Genomic DNA, 20,095 nt, shown 5'->3' on the forward strand with positions numbered 1-20,095 from the left:
GACGTTATTGTTTCTCAGGCAACTGGGACGGTTATCCCCGGAGGCGGGCCAATGAGCGGTCACGTAAAACGTACCTGTAACCAATCACACTCTTCCTTTCTTGATACTGGCCCGCCCTATTTCCATACCAGAAGGCAGTGCGCCACTTTAGTGATCCCGGGTTTGAGCCGAGAGTTGCTCACGTGACCGAGATCTCACATGACGTAGGTGCTCACGTGATCACTCGCTTACGTGAGCAGAAGTAGTTCTGGTCGTCGTCTATCGTCTCGCTATAGCCGTTTGAGGGAAGAAGAAGGAAAATTACCCGGTATCGTTTGAGGTTGGTGTGTAGGTGGGAACTGGGGACCCGGGGAGGTGGTGGTGATGATGAAGACCAGAGCGGGGTCCGCGGGCCGCCTCCGCCTTTTTCGTTCTCTTTCCCCTCCCCCTTCCCCCTCCCCCCTCCCCCTCATCTCAGTGCCGGGAAGCCGCCTTTGCTGCGCCTGTTGGGGAAATGGTGGACGATCATGACTGTGTCTGTGTTTTTGTATCTCTCTCTGGCTGGGCCGCTTTCAGGGAGCCCCTAAGAGGGACCGTAAGGGGAAAACCTTTGAAAACCACGGGCCCGAGTTAGGAGAAAGCTATTGAGAGCGGTGGTCTGAGGACGGGTCCATCCATCCCCGCGCTCCGGCGCCACTGCCTAATTGTCTGTGCCGGGGGGAGGCCCCAAGTGAATTCTGTCTGTAGAGTCACATCTAGGCAATGCTGCGTGCCTGGCAGAGGCGCCCGAGAAGTGCTTATCCCGAATTAAGTATTTGAACAGCGTTTATTTTTCTGCTTATACCAACAACCCACATGTTCAATTTCGAACGTTCTAAAAATAACAATATATTTTATACATTTTTTTTAAAAGACACGTAACTCACCACTCGGAGGTAACGACTCAACCTTGTGTCGTTATAGTTTTTTTTAAAAAGTATGTGTATAGCACACATATTAAATACACAGATTGTTAACTCACAAACGGAAGCCCGGTTCCTACTTTGGGCAAGAGAGTCCCGGTGGCCTTACCCACGAGATGTAGAAATGAAGCAGAATCTCCGTGCCGCTACCCAGGGGGCTGGCTCTGGAGCCGTGGGGCGCTGCAGGAACGTTAAATGGGACAGAGCGTCTCGGGGCTAAGGCAGGCGAAAAGCCAGTCCGTAAATCAGTCACCGAGACCTAAGGATGGTTTAGAGGAAGACTGTTAGCGCTAAAGATGCAGCCACATAATAAACGACTCGCGTCGGTGAGTCGCATCCCCATTGTAGTTTTATGGCAGTTACTACACTTTGCACTTTCTTTCCAAGAGGCCCACTGCGCCCAGGCGATTTCACATCAGGCAGCCTAGCTACAAAACGATAACGTTTTATGAAATGTGTTAGACCAAATCCCAGAAAAGCAAACATTTTAATTTGTTTTTGTTACTTTTTTTGGCTGAACGAAATGGTTATTTTCTGCAGAAAATTAGGAATGCACACGAAATTTAAAAATTAAAATGGGAAAAGCCATAAACTCAGAGTAACCTCTAGTAACATCTGACATAGTCCCCATGCATCTACGTTTCCTAAAAAATTTTTTAATTCCAATACAGTGAGTTTAAATGACTATAACTGTATAGAAGTATGTAACATAAAAGGTGAAAATCCTCTTTCATTTCCTCAACCCTCCAGTTCTCAAAAGCAAGTTTGTATTATGTGCTTTGGCATTTCTGCTATGTACTTACATACCTATATACATGCATACTTATATTTTAATGTAACTAGGATCGTGGTATGTAAATTCTTTTAAGTTTTGGGATCTTTTCTGGATCGGGGCAGATTTTTTTTTTTTAAAGGGCTGCATAGCATCCTGTCTTAAAGATAAAATATAATTAATTCAGCAATCCCCCTATTGATAACTGTTTAGATTTCTAATTTTCTGCCGTTACTAACAGTGCTTCAGTGATCATTTGTAAGTATTTCTGTTGACCAGATTCCTGGAAGGAATTCTAGCAGGGTCAAGGGGTATGTGAATGTTTGTTTATTTTTTACATAGTTGAGATTATCAAGTAGCTGTGATCTTGCATCATTTAAAGATAGTAGCATTAGTCATTTCTTTGGTTCTTATTTTCTAAGTTTTCAATTAAATGGGTGCTCCGCTTTTCTTACTAAAATACGTTTCAGTGAATATAGTTCTGTAAATCTTCGTCTGAATTTCAGGTCATTTGTTCGGGGCACATAACTTGAAGTGGATTTCCTGTCGCATTTGCTTTCCAGAGATAGTGTATCAGTTTTCACTCCTAGTAGAGTATTAGTTTGTGAACCCCGAATAGCACTGACTTACTATTACTATGTAATTTCTACTATCTTGATGGGTGAAAAATGTTGATCATTCTGGTTTTAGCTTGTGTTTCTGATGATTAATGACGTTTGAACATCACCCAGACTCCTTTCCTCTATCTTTTCCTATACTTTGATTCCCTCTATATTTAGTGTGTTATCCAGTCCCACAGATGCTACTTTTTTGATATGTGCAGAACATATCTTTCTTCCCTCTTTTACTGCTGCTGTGTTAGTGAATGCTTTAACATCGCTCCAAGAGATTGTTGGAACTAATCTTGCCTGTTTCACCTCAGTCCCCTTCTGATTGAGTGCCACACTGTTGCCAGGGTGATCTGTCTGGAAGGGTTATGATGACGTCACTCCCTCACTCCCCCGTTTAAGACCTGTAAAAAGCCCTTAACATTTGTATATCAGATAAGGCCTTCAGCATCTGATCTCTGCCTTGCCAGCCTCATCCCGTGCTTTGCCCTCTCCTATTTTATGTTCTGTCCGAATTTTTAAAATTTGTTTATGGATCCTTCAAGGGATTCATCTGTTTAGTTTAACTGTTCTGCCTCCAGCTGATAGAAATTGATCAACTAGTCCCTGCTATATACTTTCCTTATACCCTGCATCAAGTTCTGTTGTAACAGATACAATGTATATTTGCACTTTTATCTTTAGTGAAGACATACAGTGCCCCATAGGACCCAAAAGCCCTTTCTGGGTTTATTGATTCGTGTATGCCAGACCCAAGTACCGGACCTGGCAACAACAACAACAACAGAAATGTTGGTAAAATGAAAGCTTGGATTCCCGATAATGACTTCTGTCCATTTACCTCTTAGACCTTAACATTGCCCTGATTGACGCTGCATGAGTTCTTTATGTAGTAAGGATAGTAGTGTATTTGCTGCAGGTGTCTTCCCAGGTGTGTGTTGTTTGTGAAACAAAAATCTCCCATAATCCTGCCATCCGAAGTAACCACCATCAATAGTCCCCAGTATATAACAGGTATTAAATACATCATTTATGAGTGAGTGAATGGGATCAAAATCTGTTGTAGTCTTTTTACTTATACAGATGTCTTTTACGACGCTTGTCAGCGTCATTGAATTTTGTTTTAGTAGTTTGTTCTTTTGTCTTACTATGTTGTGAACATTTTTCCATGACAGTAGTCTTCCGGTTTATTTTGCAGTTACACTGAAATTGCATTGAGCCAAGCTTGCCACCAAGAGCCCAACAGTCACCATGATGCTGAGCACGGAAGGCAGGGAAGGGTTCGTGGTGAAGGTCAGGGGCCTACCCTGGTCCTGCTCAGCTGATGAAGTTATGCGCTTCTTCTCTGATTGCAAAATCCAGAATGGCACATCAGGTATTCGTTTCATCTACACCAGAGAAGGCAGACCAAGTGGAGAAGCATTTGTCGAACTTGAATCCGAAGATGAAGTGAAATTGGCTTTGAAGAAGGACAGAGAAACCATGGGACACAGATATGTTGAAGTATTCAAGTCCAACAGTGTTGAAATGGATTGGGTGTTGAAGCATACAGGTCCGAATAGTCCTGATACTGCCAACGATGGCTTCGTCCGGCTTAGAGGACTCCCATTTGGCTGTAGCAAGGAAGAGATTGTGCAGTTCTTTTCAGGGTTGGAAATTGTGCCAAATGGGATGACACTGCCGGTGGACTTTCAGGGGCGGAGCACAGGGGAGGCATTTGTGCAGTTTGCCTCGCAGGAGATAGCTGAAAAGGCCTTAAAGAAACACAAGGAAAGAATAGGACACAGGTACATTGAAATCTTCAAGAGTAGCCGAGCTGAAGTCCGAACCCACTATGATCCCCCTCGGAAGCTCATGGCTATGCAGCGGCCAGGTCCTTATGACAGGCCAGGGGCTGGCAGGGGGTATAATAGCATTGGCAGAGGAGCTGGCTTTGAAAGGATGAGGCGGGGTGCCTATGGTGGAGGCTATGGAGGCTATGATGACTATGGCGGTTATAATGATGGGTATGGCTTTGGATCTGATAGATTTGGAAGAGACCTCAATTATTGTTTCTCAGGAATGTCTGATCATAGATACGGAGACGGTGGGTCCAGTTTCCAGAGCACTACAGGGCACTGTGTACACATGAGGGGGTTACCTTACAGAGCCACTGAGAATGATATTTATAATTTTTTCTCGCCTCTTAATCCCATGAGAGTCCATATTGAAATTGGACCGGATGGCAGGGTTACTGGTGAGGCCGATGTTGAATTTGCTACTCATGAAGATGCAGTAGCAGCTATGGCAAAAGATAAAGCTAACATGCAACACAGATACGTGGAGCTCTTCTTGAATTCTACTGCAGGAACAAGTGGAGGAGCTTATGATCACAGCTATGTAGAACTCTTTCTGAATTCTACAGCAGGGGCAAGTGGTGGTGCTTACGGCAGCCAAATGATGGGAGGAATGGGCTTATCCAATCAGTCCAGTTACGGGGGCCCTGCTAGCCAGCAGCTGAGTGGCGGGTATGGGGGCGGTTATGGTGGTCAGAGCAGTATGAGTGGATATGACCAAGTTCTGCAGGAAAACTCCAGTGACTACCAGTCAAACCTCGCTTAGGTAGAGAAGAGGCATTTAGCAGCTACTGCTACGGAAATAAAAGCTGTGCATTTATGGGAGTGGAATAGAGTGGGAGGGATGTTTAGTATATCCAGTATGATTGGCAAGTGGGAACTACAATTGATTCTGACCGCTTTTGGTCAGCTTCCTCTCTTTCCTTTCTTTCTTTTTATCTTTCTCCTTTTTTTAAGAAAACAAAAGATTAAGTTTAACAGTTTTGCATTACAGGCTTGTGATTCCTGCTTACTGTAAAGTGGAAGTCAAGATTGTTTTAAAACTTTATGCTCAGTCATTTTAAACACTGAAACATTCAGCTGGGATGTAATAACAAAGTTCAGTATTGACCATAACTGTTAAAACAATTTTCAGCTTTCCTCAAGTTAGTTATGTTGTAGGAGTGTACCTAAAGCAGGAAGCATATTTAGGTTAAAGCAGTTTCGCTTATGTTAAATGTTGCTCTTATACCACAATACATTGAAAACTTCAGATGCATGTTGAGAAACATGCTTTTCTGTAAAACTCAAATATAGGAGCTATGTCTACGATTCAAAGTGAAAACATTTGGCATGTTTGTTAATTCTAGCTTTTTGGTTCAATATCCTGTAAGGCACGTGAGTGTACACTTTTTTTTTAAGATCTGGGACAATTTTGAGATGTAATACCAATACTTTAGGAGTTTGGTCGTGTTGTTTGTATGAAATTCTGAGGCTTTGATTTAAATCTTTCCTTGTATTGTGATTTCCATTTAGATGTATTGTACTAAGTGAAACTTGTTAAATAAATCTTCCTTTTAAAAACTGGAAAAATAATCTTGTACAGCTTGACCTTTATTCTCTTCGGGCACACTCTAATTGACTTTATGATCCCCTGCTGTTGAAATTGAAATTTTTAAATTATAAATGATACATTAGCATCTTCGTATATATACCATTGTGTGTATCATTAATTATTTCTAAGATATATTCATAGAAGTAGATTTGCTGACTCAAAGATACACACATTTTTAAGGCTGTTGAGTTGTCTTACCAGGAAGATTCTGGTACTTTGTCTTTCCACCAGGAGTGTGTGTTTTTATGTTTTCTCCCAAACCCTCCTTAAGGATACACAGAATTTTTTCCTAACTCAGTTTGTTGAAAAATGATGTCCCATTGCTATTTTAACTTGCATTTCTTTGATTGATTCAGAGGCTGACCATTTTCCTCTTTCCTTCTGCTCTTACTACCATGTCCACAGGACTCCTGAGCTGCACCGGAGACTTTGTATTTTATCCAGCCAGTATTCTCCAAAACCTGGAGAAGTACAAGCAAGTAATTTTAACCACAAATTAGACCTAAGGAGTATTTGTATGTTTAAAAAAATATACAGTAGGCCGGTGTTTTAGAAGGAATTTAGTCTTTTGAGTGCATTGACACAGCCTGTAAACACTGTTTCCTTTTCAGTTTTCCGGGGCATCCAAGGCGTGTTTGAAGTTAGTGGTGCTCTCACTTGCGTGTGTCTGCATCATTTGCAGCACCTGCTGAGTTTCTGATTCCGTAGTCCAGAGTGCTGCTGCAGAATGTGCTACTGCTGCTTGTCTCAGGACCCCATTTGGAGGCTCATTACGGGTCTCCGATGGCCAGAGGCCCATTTAACCCTGGAGCAGCAACTTATAGGAGCAGCAGCTTCCTTGATGATTGATTCTTGATCGCCTCCCCTTTGTTCCTATAACGAGCAATTTAAATTTTCTATAAAGTACAAATGATATGTAATTATTTAGTTACGAGCTCTTGCACCTCCATGAGGATTCTGAGTGCCTGTGGCATCTCTCTCTGGTAATGTCTTACATTTCTGTCTGCATCCCAGTGATCATTAACAGTTGTACCTCTTGATGACCATCAGGACTCCAGGCCCTCAGCTCGGGTAGCAGCCTCACCTGAACACCTACACGTCTCTTGGCCGCTCTGAACTGGATTGTTACCCTTGGGCTGTTGAGAAATCCCTTGAGATAGGAGGCAAATACCTAATTGATATTATCTGATTCCATTTTATTCAGGGAAACTTCATGGAGCACAATTTCTAGAAAAGCAGTTAAACCGAAGATGCAGTGGGAGTTGTGAGAGTCTTTGCTCATTTCTATTACAGCACCAGGAGAACAGGAAATCGTTGACTCTTAAGTAGATTGAGCCAGTCATTCTGTTGCCCTTCTGAGGTTTGAAGCCTTTCTCAAAGTAAGCAAGTAGATTTGTCTGCTTTCTACTGCTGCTCAGTTCATTTTCCAGAAGTTTCTTGAAGTAGGGATGAAGATTCTTCAGTTAGCCACTAGATGTCACCAAATCTCAGGACAGGGTAAGCTGAGTCCCGCGCTCATAGGCGTTGGCTGCTGCTGCTTTGCTGGTGTTAAGAATACTCAGAAGGGCTCTGTGTAGTTACAGGAGGGAGAACCTGGAGATCGGTGGTGAGCACAGAGGTGTGCACAGGGACAGCAGGACCTGCCGGGGCAGCAGCACAGGTGCACACGTGCACACACATGTCCCCCTCACCACCTGGGATCCACACCCTCAACTCTAACAACTGCCCAGGAGAGTTTGCTGGGAGGTGAAGTGGGCAGCCCAGACACACCCTCCAACCACCAGGTCAGGGGACTCCGTGTAGACTTCGTGCGAGAGCTATTTGGCAGGCTCAGGAAGATTACAGCCCCCAAATTGTGGCCTAAGGGGGTCTCCGCTGATGTCTCGTGCCGGCCGTTCTCAGAGTGTGGTTCCGTAGAAGTCCAGGTGCAGCTGGTATTGATCTGAGGGTGTGGCGATCTCATTGAGAGGAGGACTAGCAAATGAGCACTGTGGCCTGGACAGCAATGCAAGATACCGCTAGATGGGGATGCCGTGGGCACTGAGAATCCTCATGGGAGCTGAAATGGATTGCAAAGAGACCATTGCATGTGGCTTGCATTGTACTAGAACATTTGAAAGGCTGATTAAGGCCAGCCGCCTTAGCCTTAGCGGGAGCTGGGAATTGGTTAGCAATGCAGGTGCTCAGGGTGCACCCAGATCAGAAACTCTGGGGGTGGGGCCCAGCGGTGTGATCAGTGCTCAGGGGGCTCTGTGGCAGGGGACCCCTGGCTCTTGCATCCAGCCCCTTGCTGCACCCATGTGTTCATCCCACCCCAAAGGAGGCAAGCACAGCAGCCCCTCCCATGTGTAAGCGTGGAGCATCCTCTCTACCCCAGCATGTAGAGACAAAGCTGCATGGCAAGTCAATTTACCAATCAAGCTCCCTTTCCTTCAAGGAGAATTCCTAGCGCTGTCAGCCAAAATGAAGATTTTGCCAGGATGGGCCTTGGGGACTATTGTAAAACAGATGGCTGCCGAAGGCCAGGTGCCGGCCTGATACCATCTGGGAGAGTCACAAGAGCTGTTTTACAACACGCCCCACACTGACTGCAATTCAAGTCTTGAGAATGCAAAGCAGGCACGGCCATGGGGGTCACCTGGTTGGCGCCTGCGTAGGACCTCGCTGCCTTGGAGAAGGGTTAGAGTGTGCATGTGCCTGGAGCCTATGGATGGGTCACGCCCATGCCCGGTGCAGTGGTGAGCACAGACAGGTGCACACAGGGCTGTGACCCTCCGAGAGGGAAGGTTAGGCTTCCGGAGGAACAGATGGGTACTGAGCGACAGCCTCTAAGAAGCAATGGGATTTATTTAATCCTTTGATTCTAGTGCTCTGTCTGACCAATACACCTGTTAGGACATTGCCAACAGCCTTTTTCATTGTTTCCCCCATTCCCTCCTTTCCCGTCTGTTCCCGCTCCCCCTCCTTTGCACAGGGCCTGTTTCTTTTTACGTAAGATGTCACTGGACATCACTGCCGTTCTCACTTCAGAGATAAGGAAGCTGAGGCTCGGGCTGTGCCCTAGCCAACTTTGTGTTGAGGAAAAGAAGCATGCTGGAGGGCAGGAGCCCGGTTTGGTAAGCAGCCATGCCATCTCCTCCTCTCCCGCCTCCGGAGACCTTCAAATAGGGCCCCTCCCTACAGTCTTTTAAGGTTCCGGGAAGGGGACGCGAGCGGCTGCAGGGAAATGGCGGCGGCGGCGGCGGGCGCCGAGGGGGCGTGGTCAGCGTGGCGAATGGCGGCGGCTCGGGGGGACCCGCGCGAGTCCTGCAGCAGTCCGGGCCCGCGGGGCTCCCAGAGGGGAGACAGTCCCTTGGCCAGCTCTGGCCGGGGATCTGGGAAGCCCTCCGCTGCCCCTTTGCTCCTTTCGGACCCCTTGGGCGCCGGGAGGGGGGACGCCGGCTGAACGTGTGACAAGAGAACCGGGGCAAGGGTCGTGGGTCTCCCCTGCGCCCGGCCTGTGCCTGGCGCTCCGCTCCGTGGGTTGTCCCGGGCCAGTCCCCCAGAGCCCGGCGTTGCCAGGGACGCTCCCAGCTCCCGAGGGCTGCCCGGGAAGCTGGCGGGACGGGGCAGGGGAAGCCACGCCACGAGCCGCCACTTTTCCTTACTCAGAGCCCCTTGCCTGGCACACAGTAGGCGCTCAATACGTGTTTATTTTCTGTTGAGTGTTGACTCACTTTTATATCTTGTGATTAATCCACTTCCTTCTGTTCTGAAAACTCCTATTGCCGACTGGATTATGGACAGACAGCTCAGCAACTGTCACACCATATTGGAACTTTGAAAAGTTTTGAAAACATGTCGGTTCTTTTGTTTATTTCTCCACTCATATTCCTTTCCCTTTTCTTACTTTTAAATTTTACATTTTTATTTCTCTGCAACAGTGTCTTAAAATGTTCTACCTCTTCCTTGAACTTGCTCCTACTTCTTAGTTCACGTTGATTTGGCACCCCCAAATGTTTTAGAGTAACCAGAAATGCACAATTAATACTTGGTGGTCCTCAGATTATTTCCTGTGTGCTAGTTTTCAATTTCGCGTGTCCCATTAGGCTCTCCCTCTCATTCTTAGGCAAATATGACAGCCCTCAAAACTGCTTATGGGGTGGGAGCAAGGAATGACTGTAAATGAGCATGAAGCATCTTTCATTTATTTTCTTTCTTTAATTTATTTTTATTTATTTGAAAGAGTTACAGAGAGAGGTAGAGCCAGAGAGAGAGGTCTTCCATCCACTGGTTCACTTCCAAAATGGCCACAACGGCCAGAGCTGCACTGATCTGGAGCCAGGAGCCAGGAGCTTCTTCCAGGTCTTCCCACGTGGGTGCAGGGACCCAAGGACTTGGGCCATCTTCTGCTTTCCCAGGCCATAGCAGAGAGCGGGATCGGAAGTGGAGCAGCTGGGACTTGAACTGGCACCCATATGGGATGCCAGCGCTGCAGGCCAAGGCTTTAACCTGCTGCGCCACAGCGCTGGCCCCTCATTTATTTCCAAGATTTATGTATTTGTTTGAGAGGCAGAGTGACAGAGAATCTTCCATCCATTATTTCACTCCCCCGAATGGCCACAAGGGCTGGGACTAGGCCAGGCCAAAGCCAGAAGTCAGGAATTCTATCCAGGTCTCCCACATGGGTGGCAGAGGTCAAGCACTTGGACCATCTTCTGCTGCCTTCCAAAGCACACTAGCAGGAAGCTGGATCAGAAGCAGAGTAGCCGGAACTTGAACTGATACTCCGATATGAAATGCTACTAGAAATGTCCAAATAGGTAGTGATAATGGCTTCCACAACTCTGTAAATTTACTAAACACCACTGAACTTATTGTTCCCGGGGCAAAATTTATGAAATGTGAATTGTACCTCGAAGAAGCTGTTAAAAATGCCTGTTTAGTAACAAGTGAAGAATAGTAGGGCTATGATTTATTTTTATGGGGCACTTAGCAGGAAAGGTGGAAAATAAAGAAATATACACTCTGGGCAGGGGTTTGGTATAGCTGTTAAAATGCTGGTTGGGATGCCTGTGTCCCACCCGGCTCCACTCCCAATCCCAGCTTTGTGCTAATGCACACCCTGGGAGGCAGCAGGTGATGGGCCAAGTGCTTGGGTCCCTGCTATCCACGTGGGAGAGCTGGATGGAGTTCTGGGCTCCTGTCCTTCTCTTACCTAGCCCAGTTTTAGCAAGGATCCTGCTTAGGTCAGCCCCTTACCTTTGACATCTTATAATTTTGGCCTGCCTTTAGCAAGAATCCTGTTAGGTCAGCTTGATGTGTTCCCGTAGTCACTTTCCTTCTACTGACCCCCTCATTCTACTCCTTGTCTATAAAACCACACTTATCCCTGTATTTGGAATTGAGTTCAGTTCTTTTTTATGGTAAAAAAAAAAAGCCTATATATTTAGAATTAGCCAGCTGGACTCAGTTTAGGTGATCCCAATTTTGTTGGCAACATCCCAAGTACTATAATCAGGAATTAGTTGGACACATGCCACCTTCTCTCCGTCAGGTCTGATCAGGGTGTTGACTTTGGCCACATCAATGTCGTAGAGTTTCTTCACAGCTTGTTGGAGCTGGTGCTTGTTGGCCTTGACGTCCACAATGAACACCAGTGTGTTGTTGCCTTCTGTCTTCTTCATAGCAGACTCAGTGGTCAGGGGGAACTTGATAATGGCGAGTGGTCAAGCTTGTTTCTCCTAGGGGCGCGCTCTTCGGAGGATATTAGGGCTGCCACCGGAGGCATAGTGTCTTGGGCTGCCAGACTGTGGGTGAAGTGCAGATTTTTTTTTTTTTGTGACTGTGGATGCCTTTCAGCACTGCCTTCTTGGCCTTCAAAGCCTTTGGCTTTGGCTTTAGGGAGGGACAGGAGGTTCCTTCTTTGCTTTCGGCGGCATCTTGGTGAAAAGGCTTCAGTTCTCTGCTGAAGTCTCTTTTCCCTTATTACAACAGCACTCAGTAAAATACATCTTTACTGCTTCTAGCTGGTGTCTGGCTCTGTTTCTCTTTGGCAGAAGGCACTCTCTGGTGGTATGTGTTATTCTGGACTGCTGGGGACCGATTCTTTCTTTAGAAGCTCCATAACGTATTGCTGGGCTTTGTGCTAGGGGCTGAGGAAACATGAACAAAAGCAACCACAAAGTCCCTCCTGCAAGGAGCTCATAGTCTAATGGGGGAGCCAAATAGCACGCAATGGTCACACAAGTGTGTTAGTACTAGGGAGAAGAGTGTGCATTATGCTTGGAGGGCCTAGAAAATGGGAGGATTTGACTGGTCAGAGTGGTCAGATATGGTGTCCTAAGGAAATGATTATGAGCTAGCAGTCAGAGGAAGAGTAGAGGTTAATTAGGTTGCAGGTGGATGTTGAGGGACCAGGTTTCTTTCTTTTTTTTTCCTTTAAGATTTCTTTATTTGAAACGCAGCTTTACAGAAAGAGAGGGAGAGATAGCGAGAGGGAGAGAGAAGAAAAATCTTCCATCCACTGGTTCACTCTCCAAATGGTTGCAGTGACCAAGTGGTTGCAGGGCTGGGCCAGGCCAAAGCCAGGAACCCAAAACTCCATCTGGGTCTCCCACATGGGTGGCAGTAGCCCAAGCACTTGGGCCATCACCTGCTTCTTTTCCAGGTGTGTTATCAGGGAACTGGATCAGAAGCAGAGCAGCGAACCGGTGCTTCAATATGGGATGCTGGTGTTGCAGGCAGTGGTTTAACCTGCTACACTACAATGCTGGCCCCAGGGAGCAGCTTTAAGGCTATTTGTTCAGAGACAGCATGGCCAGTAAAAGGAAACGAAAGAAGGCCAGTATGGTTGGAGTTCAAGAGGTGGTTGGAAGAGCAATGTGGTGGGGGTTGAGGCTGTGCCAGTATATAGGGTCAGAACATCTAAGGACCTTAGAAACCAGCTTAAGCCATTTCATCCGTGTGTCCTAAGAGTCACTGGAAACCCAGTGGGGTGGGGATAATGTATCAGATTTGGCTTTTGAAAATGTCTCCCTGACTACTATTGTGTAGTAGAGGTGAGTAGAGGTGAGGGTAGCCTGAATAAGAGTTACCATGACTGGAGCTGGCGCTGTGGTGTAGCAGGTAAAGCCGCTGCCTGCAGAGCCAACATCCCATATGGGTGCTGGTTCAAGTCCCGGTTGCTTCACTTCTGGTCCCGCTCTCTGCTATGGCCTGGAAAAGCAGTAGAAGATGGCCCAAGTCCTTGGGACCCTACACCTACGTGGGAGACCTGGAAGAAGCTCCTGGCTTTGGATTGGCACAGCTCCGGCCATTATGGCCAATTGGGGAGTGAACCAGCGGATGGAAGACCTCTCTCTGCCTCTCCTCTCTCTGTGTAATTCTGACTTTCAAATAAATAAATAAATCTTAAAAAAAAAGAGTAACCATTACTTAGATGGAGGGGATTGGTACATTTTAGGTTACTTACGAGGTAAACCCCACAGGTGGTGGCAATGAATTAGAGGGAGTGAAGTGTCATGAAATACATATTTGGTCTTTATCTTGGTCTATTTTGTGTTGTAACAGAATACCTGAGACTGGGTAATGTATAAACAGAAATTTATTGGCTCACTGGAGGTTAAGGTATTGGTAGGTTTGGTAACTGGTGAGGCCTATCTTTTACTGCAATATGGTGCCTTGCATACTGAATTCTCTGGAGGGGAAGATAGCTGGATCCTCACGTCGTAGAAGATAGAACAGTTGCCATGGTGTAGAAGGTAAAGCCAAAGGCATCCATATGGGTGCCAGTTCGATTCTTGGCTGCTCCACTTCCTATCCAGCTCCCTGCTAATGCACCCGAGCAAACAGCAGAAGATAGTCCAAGTCCAAGTGCTTGGGCTTCTGCACCCACGTGGCAAACCTGGAAAAAGCTCCTGGCTTCAGCCTGGCCCAGCTCCAGCCATTGCAACCGTTTGGAGAGTGAGCCAGTAGATGGAAGACTCTCTCTCTCTCTCTCTCTCTCTCTCTGCCTTTCTTTTTTTGACAGAGTGGACAGTAGAGGGAGACAGAGAGAAAGGTCTTCCTTTTTGCCATTGGTTCACCCTCCAATGGCCGCCGCGGTAGGCGCGCTGCGGCCGGCGCACCGATGGCAGGAGCCAGGTGCTTCTCCTGGTCTCCCATGGGGTGCAGGGCCCAAGCACTTGGGCCATCCTCTACTGCACTCCCGGGCCACAGCAGAGAGCTGGCCTGGAAGAGGGGCAACCGGGACAGGATCGGTGCCCCGACTGGGACTAGAACCCGGTGTGCCGGCGCCGCAAGGTGGAGGATTAGCCTGTTAAGCCATGGCGCCGGCTGGTAACTCTGCCTTTCAAATAAATCTTTTAAAAAAAGAAGATGGAAGAGTCAGGAGAGATGGCAAGAGGGGGCCAAACTTGCCCTTTTATGTAGTATTAGTCTCGCTTCATACCGTTATAGTGGCAATTCAACTTCAACATGAGTTTGGGAGGGGACAAGCTTTGAAATCATAGCAGTCTTCATCCCCATTTCCTGAAATACAGTTGCTAAAGTCCTTGGAATCTCTGGAGTGATGAGAGTGTACTTAGCTCATGAGATGACTGGATACTCATGGTCCACTGGATACTTTCAAGATGAGGGCTGGTCACTGGGAAGCCTAAGGCATGATTAGGGGGTTGGGACATTCAGCCTCACTTCTCAACCTCTGGGGAAGGGAGAAGGGCCACAAGTTAATTTGATGACCAAAGTACAGTGATGTACCCAATCATGCCTATGGAATGGAGCCTCCATAAAAATGCAAAAGGATGGGGTTTAGGAGAGTTTCAAATAGCTGACAGGAACCAGAGAGGTCATGGACTCAAGCCTTTCCCCAGTGCCCCAAGCCTTTCCCCAGTGCCTCACCCATTTCCATCTATTCACCTGTATCCTTTTTTTCTTTTGAAGATTTGTCTAATTATTTGAGGGGCGGCGCTGTGGTGGAAGGTTAAAGCCTTGACCTGCATCCCACATGGGTGCTGGTTCAAATCCTGGCTGCTCCACTTCCTATCCAGTTTTCTGCTATGGCCTGGGAAAGCAGCAGAGGATGGCCCAAGTCCTTGGGCTCCTACACCCACGAGGGAGACCTGGAAGAAGCTCCTGGCTTTGGCCTGGTCTAGTCTCAGCTGTTACAGCCATTTAGGGAGTAAACCAGTGGATGGAAGACCTCTCTCTCTGTGTGTGTGTGTCTCTACTTCTCCCTGTAACTCTTTCAAATAAATAAAATAAGTCTTTTTTAAAAAGATTTATTTATTTGAAAGGTAGAGTTAGAGAGGGAGAGAGACAAAGAACTCTTCCACCTGCTGGTTCACTCCCCAAAGGGCTGCTGTGGCTGGGACTGGACCAGGCTGACGCCAGGAGCTAGGAGCTCCATCTGGGTCTCCCTCGTGGGTGGCAGGGGCCCAAGCACTTGGGCCATCTTCAGCTGCTTTTCTAGGCACATTAGCAGGGAGCTGGATCAGAAGTGGAGCAGCCGGGTCTTGTACCAGTGCTCATGTTCAATGCTTGTGTTGTAGGCAACAGCTTAAACTGCTATACCAAAACACTGTCCCTCATCAGTACCCTTTTAAAATATTCCTTATAATAAATCAGTAAATATATTTCACTGACTTCTGTGGACTGCTCTAGCAAGTTAATCAAACCCGAGGAGGGGGTTGTGGGAACCTTGCTTTTAGGAGCACAAATCACAACCTGGCATAGAAAGTGAGAGGCCGACTTGTGGGTAGGTAATATCAGAATTGAATGGAATTAGAGGATACCCTTCTGGTGTCCACTGAGTTACACAGAGAGAGGAGAGGCAGAGAGAGGTCTTCCATCCACTGGTTCACTCCCCAATTGGCTGCAACGGTAGGAGCTGCGCTGATCCTGATCCGAAGTCTAGAGTCAGGAGCTTCTTCCCAGTCTCCCACGTGGGTGCAGGGGCCCAAGCACTTGGGCCATCTTCTACTGCTTTCCCAGGCCATAGCAGAGAGCTGTATCGGAAGTGGGCCAGCCGGGACTTGAACCTGCACGGATATGGGATGCTGGCAGTGCAAGCTGTGGCTTTACCCGTCCCGCCACAGTGCCAGCCCTGCCCTGCTCATCTTGTGTCACAGATGTTTTGTGTTGAGTGGAGAGTAAGAGAGTAGGGAAAGCAGCACGTTGCATTTTCACCTCTATCTTACAGGGAGAGCCATACATCAAGGATGGCTTCCCAGTTTCCAGCTTGTACAACTAGGGATTTGGAGTGGTGTTCGGTCACCGTAAATACCACGTTCAGGGACAAAGATTGTGAGTTTGGTCTGAAGGCGTTCAGGATGTGCCATCTCAAATGTGCCGGATTAGTATATTGATTATTTCCAGCTGAAATCACTTGAGAAAATGTAACTTCAGATTGTGCTGTTTGGCTTGTCTTCTACATGCAACGAGTTATAAAGATTCTTTAGAGAGCACCATCCTTCACATAGCTAGGCTGGGAAATAGCCTTGATTATCAAAGACTGGTAATTGGGGCTACAGTGAACCTGAATAAACAAACTCTTTAAAAGATTTATTTATTTGAAAGTCAGAGTTACATAGAGACAGACAGAGATCTTCTGCCTGCTGGTTCACTCCCCAAATACCACAAAGGCCAGGGCCGGGCCAGGCTGAAGCCAAGAGCCATGAGCTTCTTCTGGGTCTCGCATGTGGGTGCAGGGGCTCAAGCACTTGGGCCATCCTCTGCTGCTTTCCCAGGTGCCTATAGGGGATGCCGGTGCTGCAGGTGGAAGCTTTATCCTCTATACCACAACGCTAGTCCCACAAACTCTTAAACAATCCTTATCTTCCACTATCTTCCAAACTACCCACACATCTCTCTTAGGAACATCGCTAGAATTTACTACCCTGGGGCCAGTGTTGTGGTGTGGTGGGTAAAGCTGTGGCTTGCCATGCTGGCATCCCATATGAGAGCCGGTTGAGTCCCAGCTGCTCCCCTTCTGATCCAGCAGCCTGCTAATAGTCTGAGAAAGCAGCAGAGGATGATGTAAGTGCTTGGGCCCCTGCACCCACGTAGAACACCCGGAAGAGGCTCCCAGATCCTGACTTTGTCCTGCCCCAGCCGTCGCCATTGCAGCCATTTGGAGAATGAACCAGTGGATGGAAGATTCTCTCTCTCTCTCTCTCTCTCTCTCTCTCTCATTCTGCCTCTCAAATAAATAAATAAATCTTAAAAGAAAAAAGAATTTACTACTCTAGTCCAGACAGCTTGTCATTTCTTTACAAATGTATTGTTCTGTGAGGGAAGTTATGGGGGGGAAGCCATTGTAATCCATAAGCTGTACTTTGGAAATTTATATTCATTAAATTAAAAAAATGTATTGTTCTTTGTCAAAAAGGTAGAAAAACATGCTTCGGTCATTTCTTCAGGCTTCATTCTCGTGAGGATCCTCATGTACAACTAAACTCAACAAAGCATCTGTATTTCTCTCCTGTTTTATTAATTGGAGCCTCAGTTCCAGGCAAAGAGCCCACACGAGAACTAAGCCAGTGGTGGTAGGGGTCTTAGATACGTTGGTGGAGGTGCTTTGAGAACACGCAAAGGAAACTGCAGCAAGAGTTGGATAGATTCAGAGTTCAGAAGGGGAGACTGAAGAGCCCATGAGAGTATTTCAGGCATGGAAAGCCAAGACACTCTGGAAAAAAAAAAAACCCTAAATGAAAGATCTCTGCAACTGAGATCCCAGTAGAAAGAATGGGCCATCAAAGAAGGAGGTACCTTTCTCTGAAGGGAGGAGAGAACTTCCACCTTGACTATGGCCTTGTCGAAATAAGATCAAAGTTGGCGAGCTCAGGGGGCTTCCATGGCCTTGGCAACTCACGACTAGAGCCTGGGGAGATTGCTGACGCCTTAAACAAGAGTGTCAATTTGTTAAGTCAACAACAGGAGTCACTGTGCACTTACTACCCATGTAGGATCTCTGTCCTTAATGTGTAGTTCAATGTGAATTAATGCTATGACTAGTGCTCAAATAGTATTTGGCACTTTGTGTTCTGTGTGGGGGCAAACTGATGAAATCTTTACTTAGTATATACTAAATTGATCTTCTGTATATAAGATAATTGAACATGAATCTTGATGTGAATGGAATGGGAGAGGGAGCGGGAGATGGGAGGGTTGTGGGTGGGAGGGAAGTTATGGGGGGGAAAAAGCCATTGTAATCCATAAAGTGTACCTTGGAAATTTATATCTACTAAATAAAAGTTAAAAAAAAAAGAAGGGAGATATAAAGTGTGAGTTATATGCATATAGGTGGTCACTGAAGCCCTGTGTGGAGATAAGGTTGTTTATGTCGGAGAGTATCAGAGTGAGAACACAGGTGAGCACAGCCAAGAGCCTTGAGAAACTCTGCTATTTCATGGGAAATAGAAGAGAATCAGCCTTCTAAGGAGACAAGGAGACAGGGCAAGAGCAGCCAGGGAGGTTTAAATGAGTGTTAAGAGGGACTTGGGTCATTGACGCCAAAGGAAGAGACTGTTTCAAGAGTAGAGCGTGCAGTGTCAACAAGGTCTATTGGTGCTAAGGGGTTGAATAAGATGTCGACTGGCAAATATGTGTTGCATTTAGAAATATGGAGGCCAGGTACATGTTAAGCTAATACTTGGGATGCCCACATCCTGTATCTGAATACCTGGGCTTGAGTTCCTGCTCTTCTCTCCATCCCACTTCCCACTAATGCACATGCGGGGAGACAGCAGGTGATGGCTCAAGTACTTGGGTCTCTGCCACCCACGTGGAAGACCCAGAATGAGTCCCCAGCTCCTGGCTTTGGCCTGGCTGTTGTGGACATTTGGGGAGGGAACCCCACTGTGTCTGTCTCTCTTTCCTTTAAATAAATATTGTTTTTGAAATAAAAGAAAAAGGAATACAGAACGCAGTGGGGACTTTTGCATTCTGGCTTGAATTGGAGTGTGTTAGCGGAGGGGAAGGCAAAGAGTATGGAAACAAAGAGCATAAGCAACTGAAGCAATTTGGCTGTATAGGGCATGGAAAAGTCAGGGCAGCAGTAGGAGTGATATTAGGGTTCAAAAGAGACTTTTTTTGTTCAGTAGAAAGAGATTTTGCGGATGTGTAAAGTCTATAAATAAGGATTTGTTGCGAGTGAGTGGTTGAAAATACCGCAGAGAGAAGGAATGAATTAGAATATCCTCAGCGCACAGACGGAGAAATCAGCGTTCACTAGGAGGCAAGCGCATCTCTTTAACGAGGGACTGCTGATGGGATTTGTGCAGGTGTCGCTGGTTTGTGTTTGGTGTTAGGAGGATCAGAGGGCGCTCCTTTCTGGAGGCTCCCCTCCCCACCTGTTATCCCCACCCCCCCATAAAAGGGAGTGTGATCACTTGCATATCGATATGAGGAGGAGGGAATGTTTGAAAAGCGTGGAGACCGCTAAGTTGTAAGGGTGAGAGTGGGTGCTGAGTAAAACTGACAGCCCAGATCAGGTTGTTGATGGCAAACTTCCACGAACCAAGCTTTGCTTTTGCTAAGTGTTTACTTAAGTGTTCCTGTGTTTCTTCTTATTTAATCCTCAAGGCAGCCTTATGAGGTAGGCGTTATTTTTTGTTAAAGATTTCTTTCTTTATTTGAACGGCAGACTTTCAGAGTGGGGGAGGGAGACACCAAGAGAGAAAGAGATCCTCCATCTACTGGTTCACTCCCCAAATGGCTACAGGGGCCTGGGCTGCGTCAGGCAGAAGCCAGGAGCCTGGAACTCCATTTGGGTCTCCCACATGGGTAGCAGGGGCTCAAGCGCTTGGGACCTCTTCTGCTGCTTTCCTAGGAGCATGAGCAGGGTGCTAGTCCACAAGTGGAGCAGCCGGGACTCAAATCAGTGCTCCTAGGGGTTGCAGGCATTGCATGCAGTAGCTTAACCCTCTATGCCGCAACACTGGCCCTGAGGTAGTTATTATTACCCCCGTTTCCAGAGATGACAAGATGAAGGTACAGCAGAGCTATGCCATTTGTTCAAGGTTGAAGAACTGGGTTTGGAATCAGCCATTGAATCCGGATAGGCTGATTCCAAAGCCTATGAAGTTAGCCATGACACTAAAATAGGTCCTAAAAACAAGGCCTGATTCTAGGCTACCATTTATAAATGTGGAGCTACATAATGACATTAGCGACTGCACTGTATTACATTGTATGGCTATAACACATTAGGATGTGATCTAACCATTTTCTCCAAATAAACACGAACTCGGTTGCCACAACAGAAACTGCTGCGCATTCCTTTGCCTCCTGTGTAGTAAGAAAGCTCAGGAAGGCTGCAGTGAGCATGGACTTGTTTGCCTTTCTCGGTCTGACTATATGTTCTG

General features: G+C 46.7%; 2 protein-coding genes across 2 annotated transcripts in view; one reads left to right on the plus strand and one right to left on the minus strand.

Annotated features, from left to right (window-relative positions):
* The first annotated feature begins 186 nt into the window (after nucleotides 1-186).
* HNRNPH2 (heterogeneous nuclear ribonucleoprotein H2) lies at nucleotides 187-5,731 on the plus strand. Its single transcript, XM_062182965.1, has 2 exons — nucleotides 187-319; nucleotides 3,520-5,731. Exon 2 carries the CDS (start codon nucleotides 3,573-3,575, stop codon nucleotides 4,920-4,922), a length of 1,350 nt encoding a protein of 449 aa, XP_062038949.1. The 5' UTR covers nucleotides 187-319; nucleotides 3,520-3,572; the 3' UTR covers nucleotides 4,923-5,731.
* A 3,196-nt stretch (nucleotides 5,732-8,927) lies between these two features.
* The window catches only part of LOC133752573 (ubiquitin carboxyl-terminal hydrolase 17-like protein 6), a 50,914-nt gene continuing 39,746 nt past the window's right edge, over nucleotides 8,928-20,095 (minus strand). Inside the window, exon 2 of the mRNA XM_062183024.1 lies at nucleotides 8,928-9,411. Coding sequence (XP_062039008.1) covers nucleotides 8,928-9,411 — 484 coding nt within the window. The remainder of the gene's footprint in view (nucleotides 9,412-20,095) is intronic.

This window comes from Lepus europaeus, chromosome X (assembly GCF_033115175.1).
Source record: "Lepus europaeus isolate LE1 chromosome X, mLepTim1.pri, whole genome shotgun sequence".
NCBI lineage: Eukaryota > Metazoa > Chordata > Mammalia > Lagomorpha > Leporidae > Lepus > Lepus europaeus.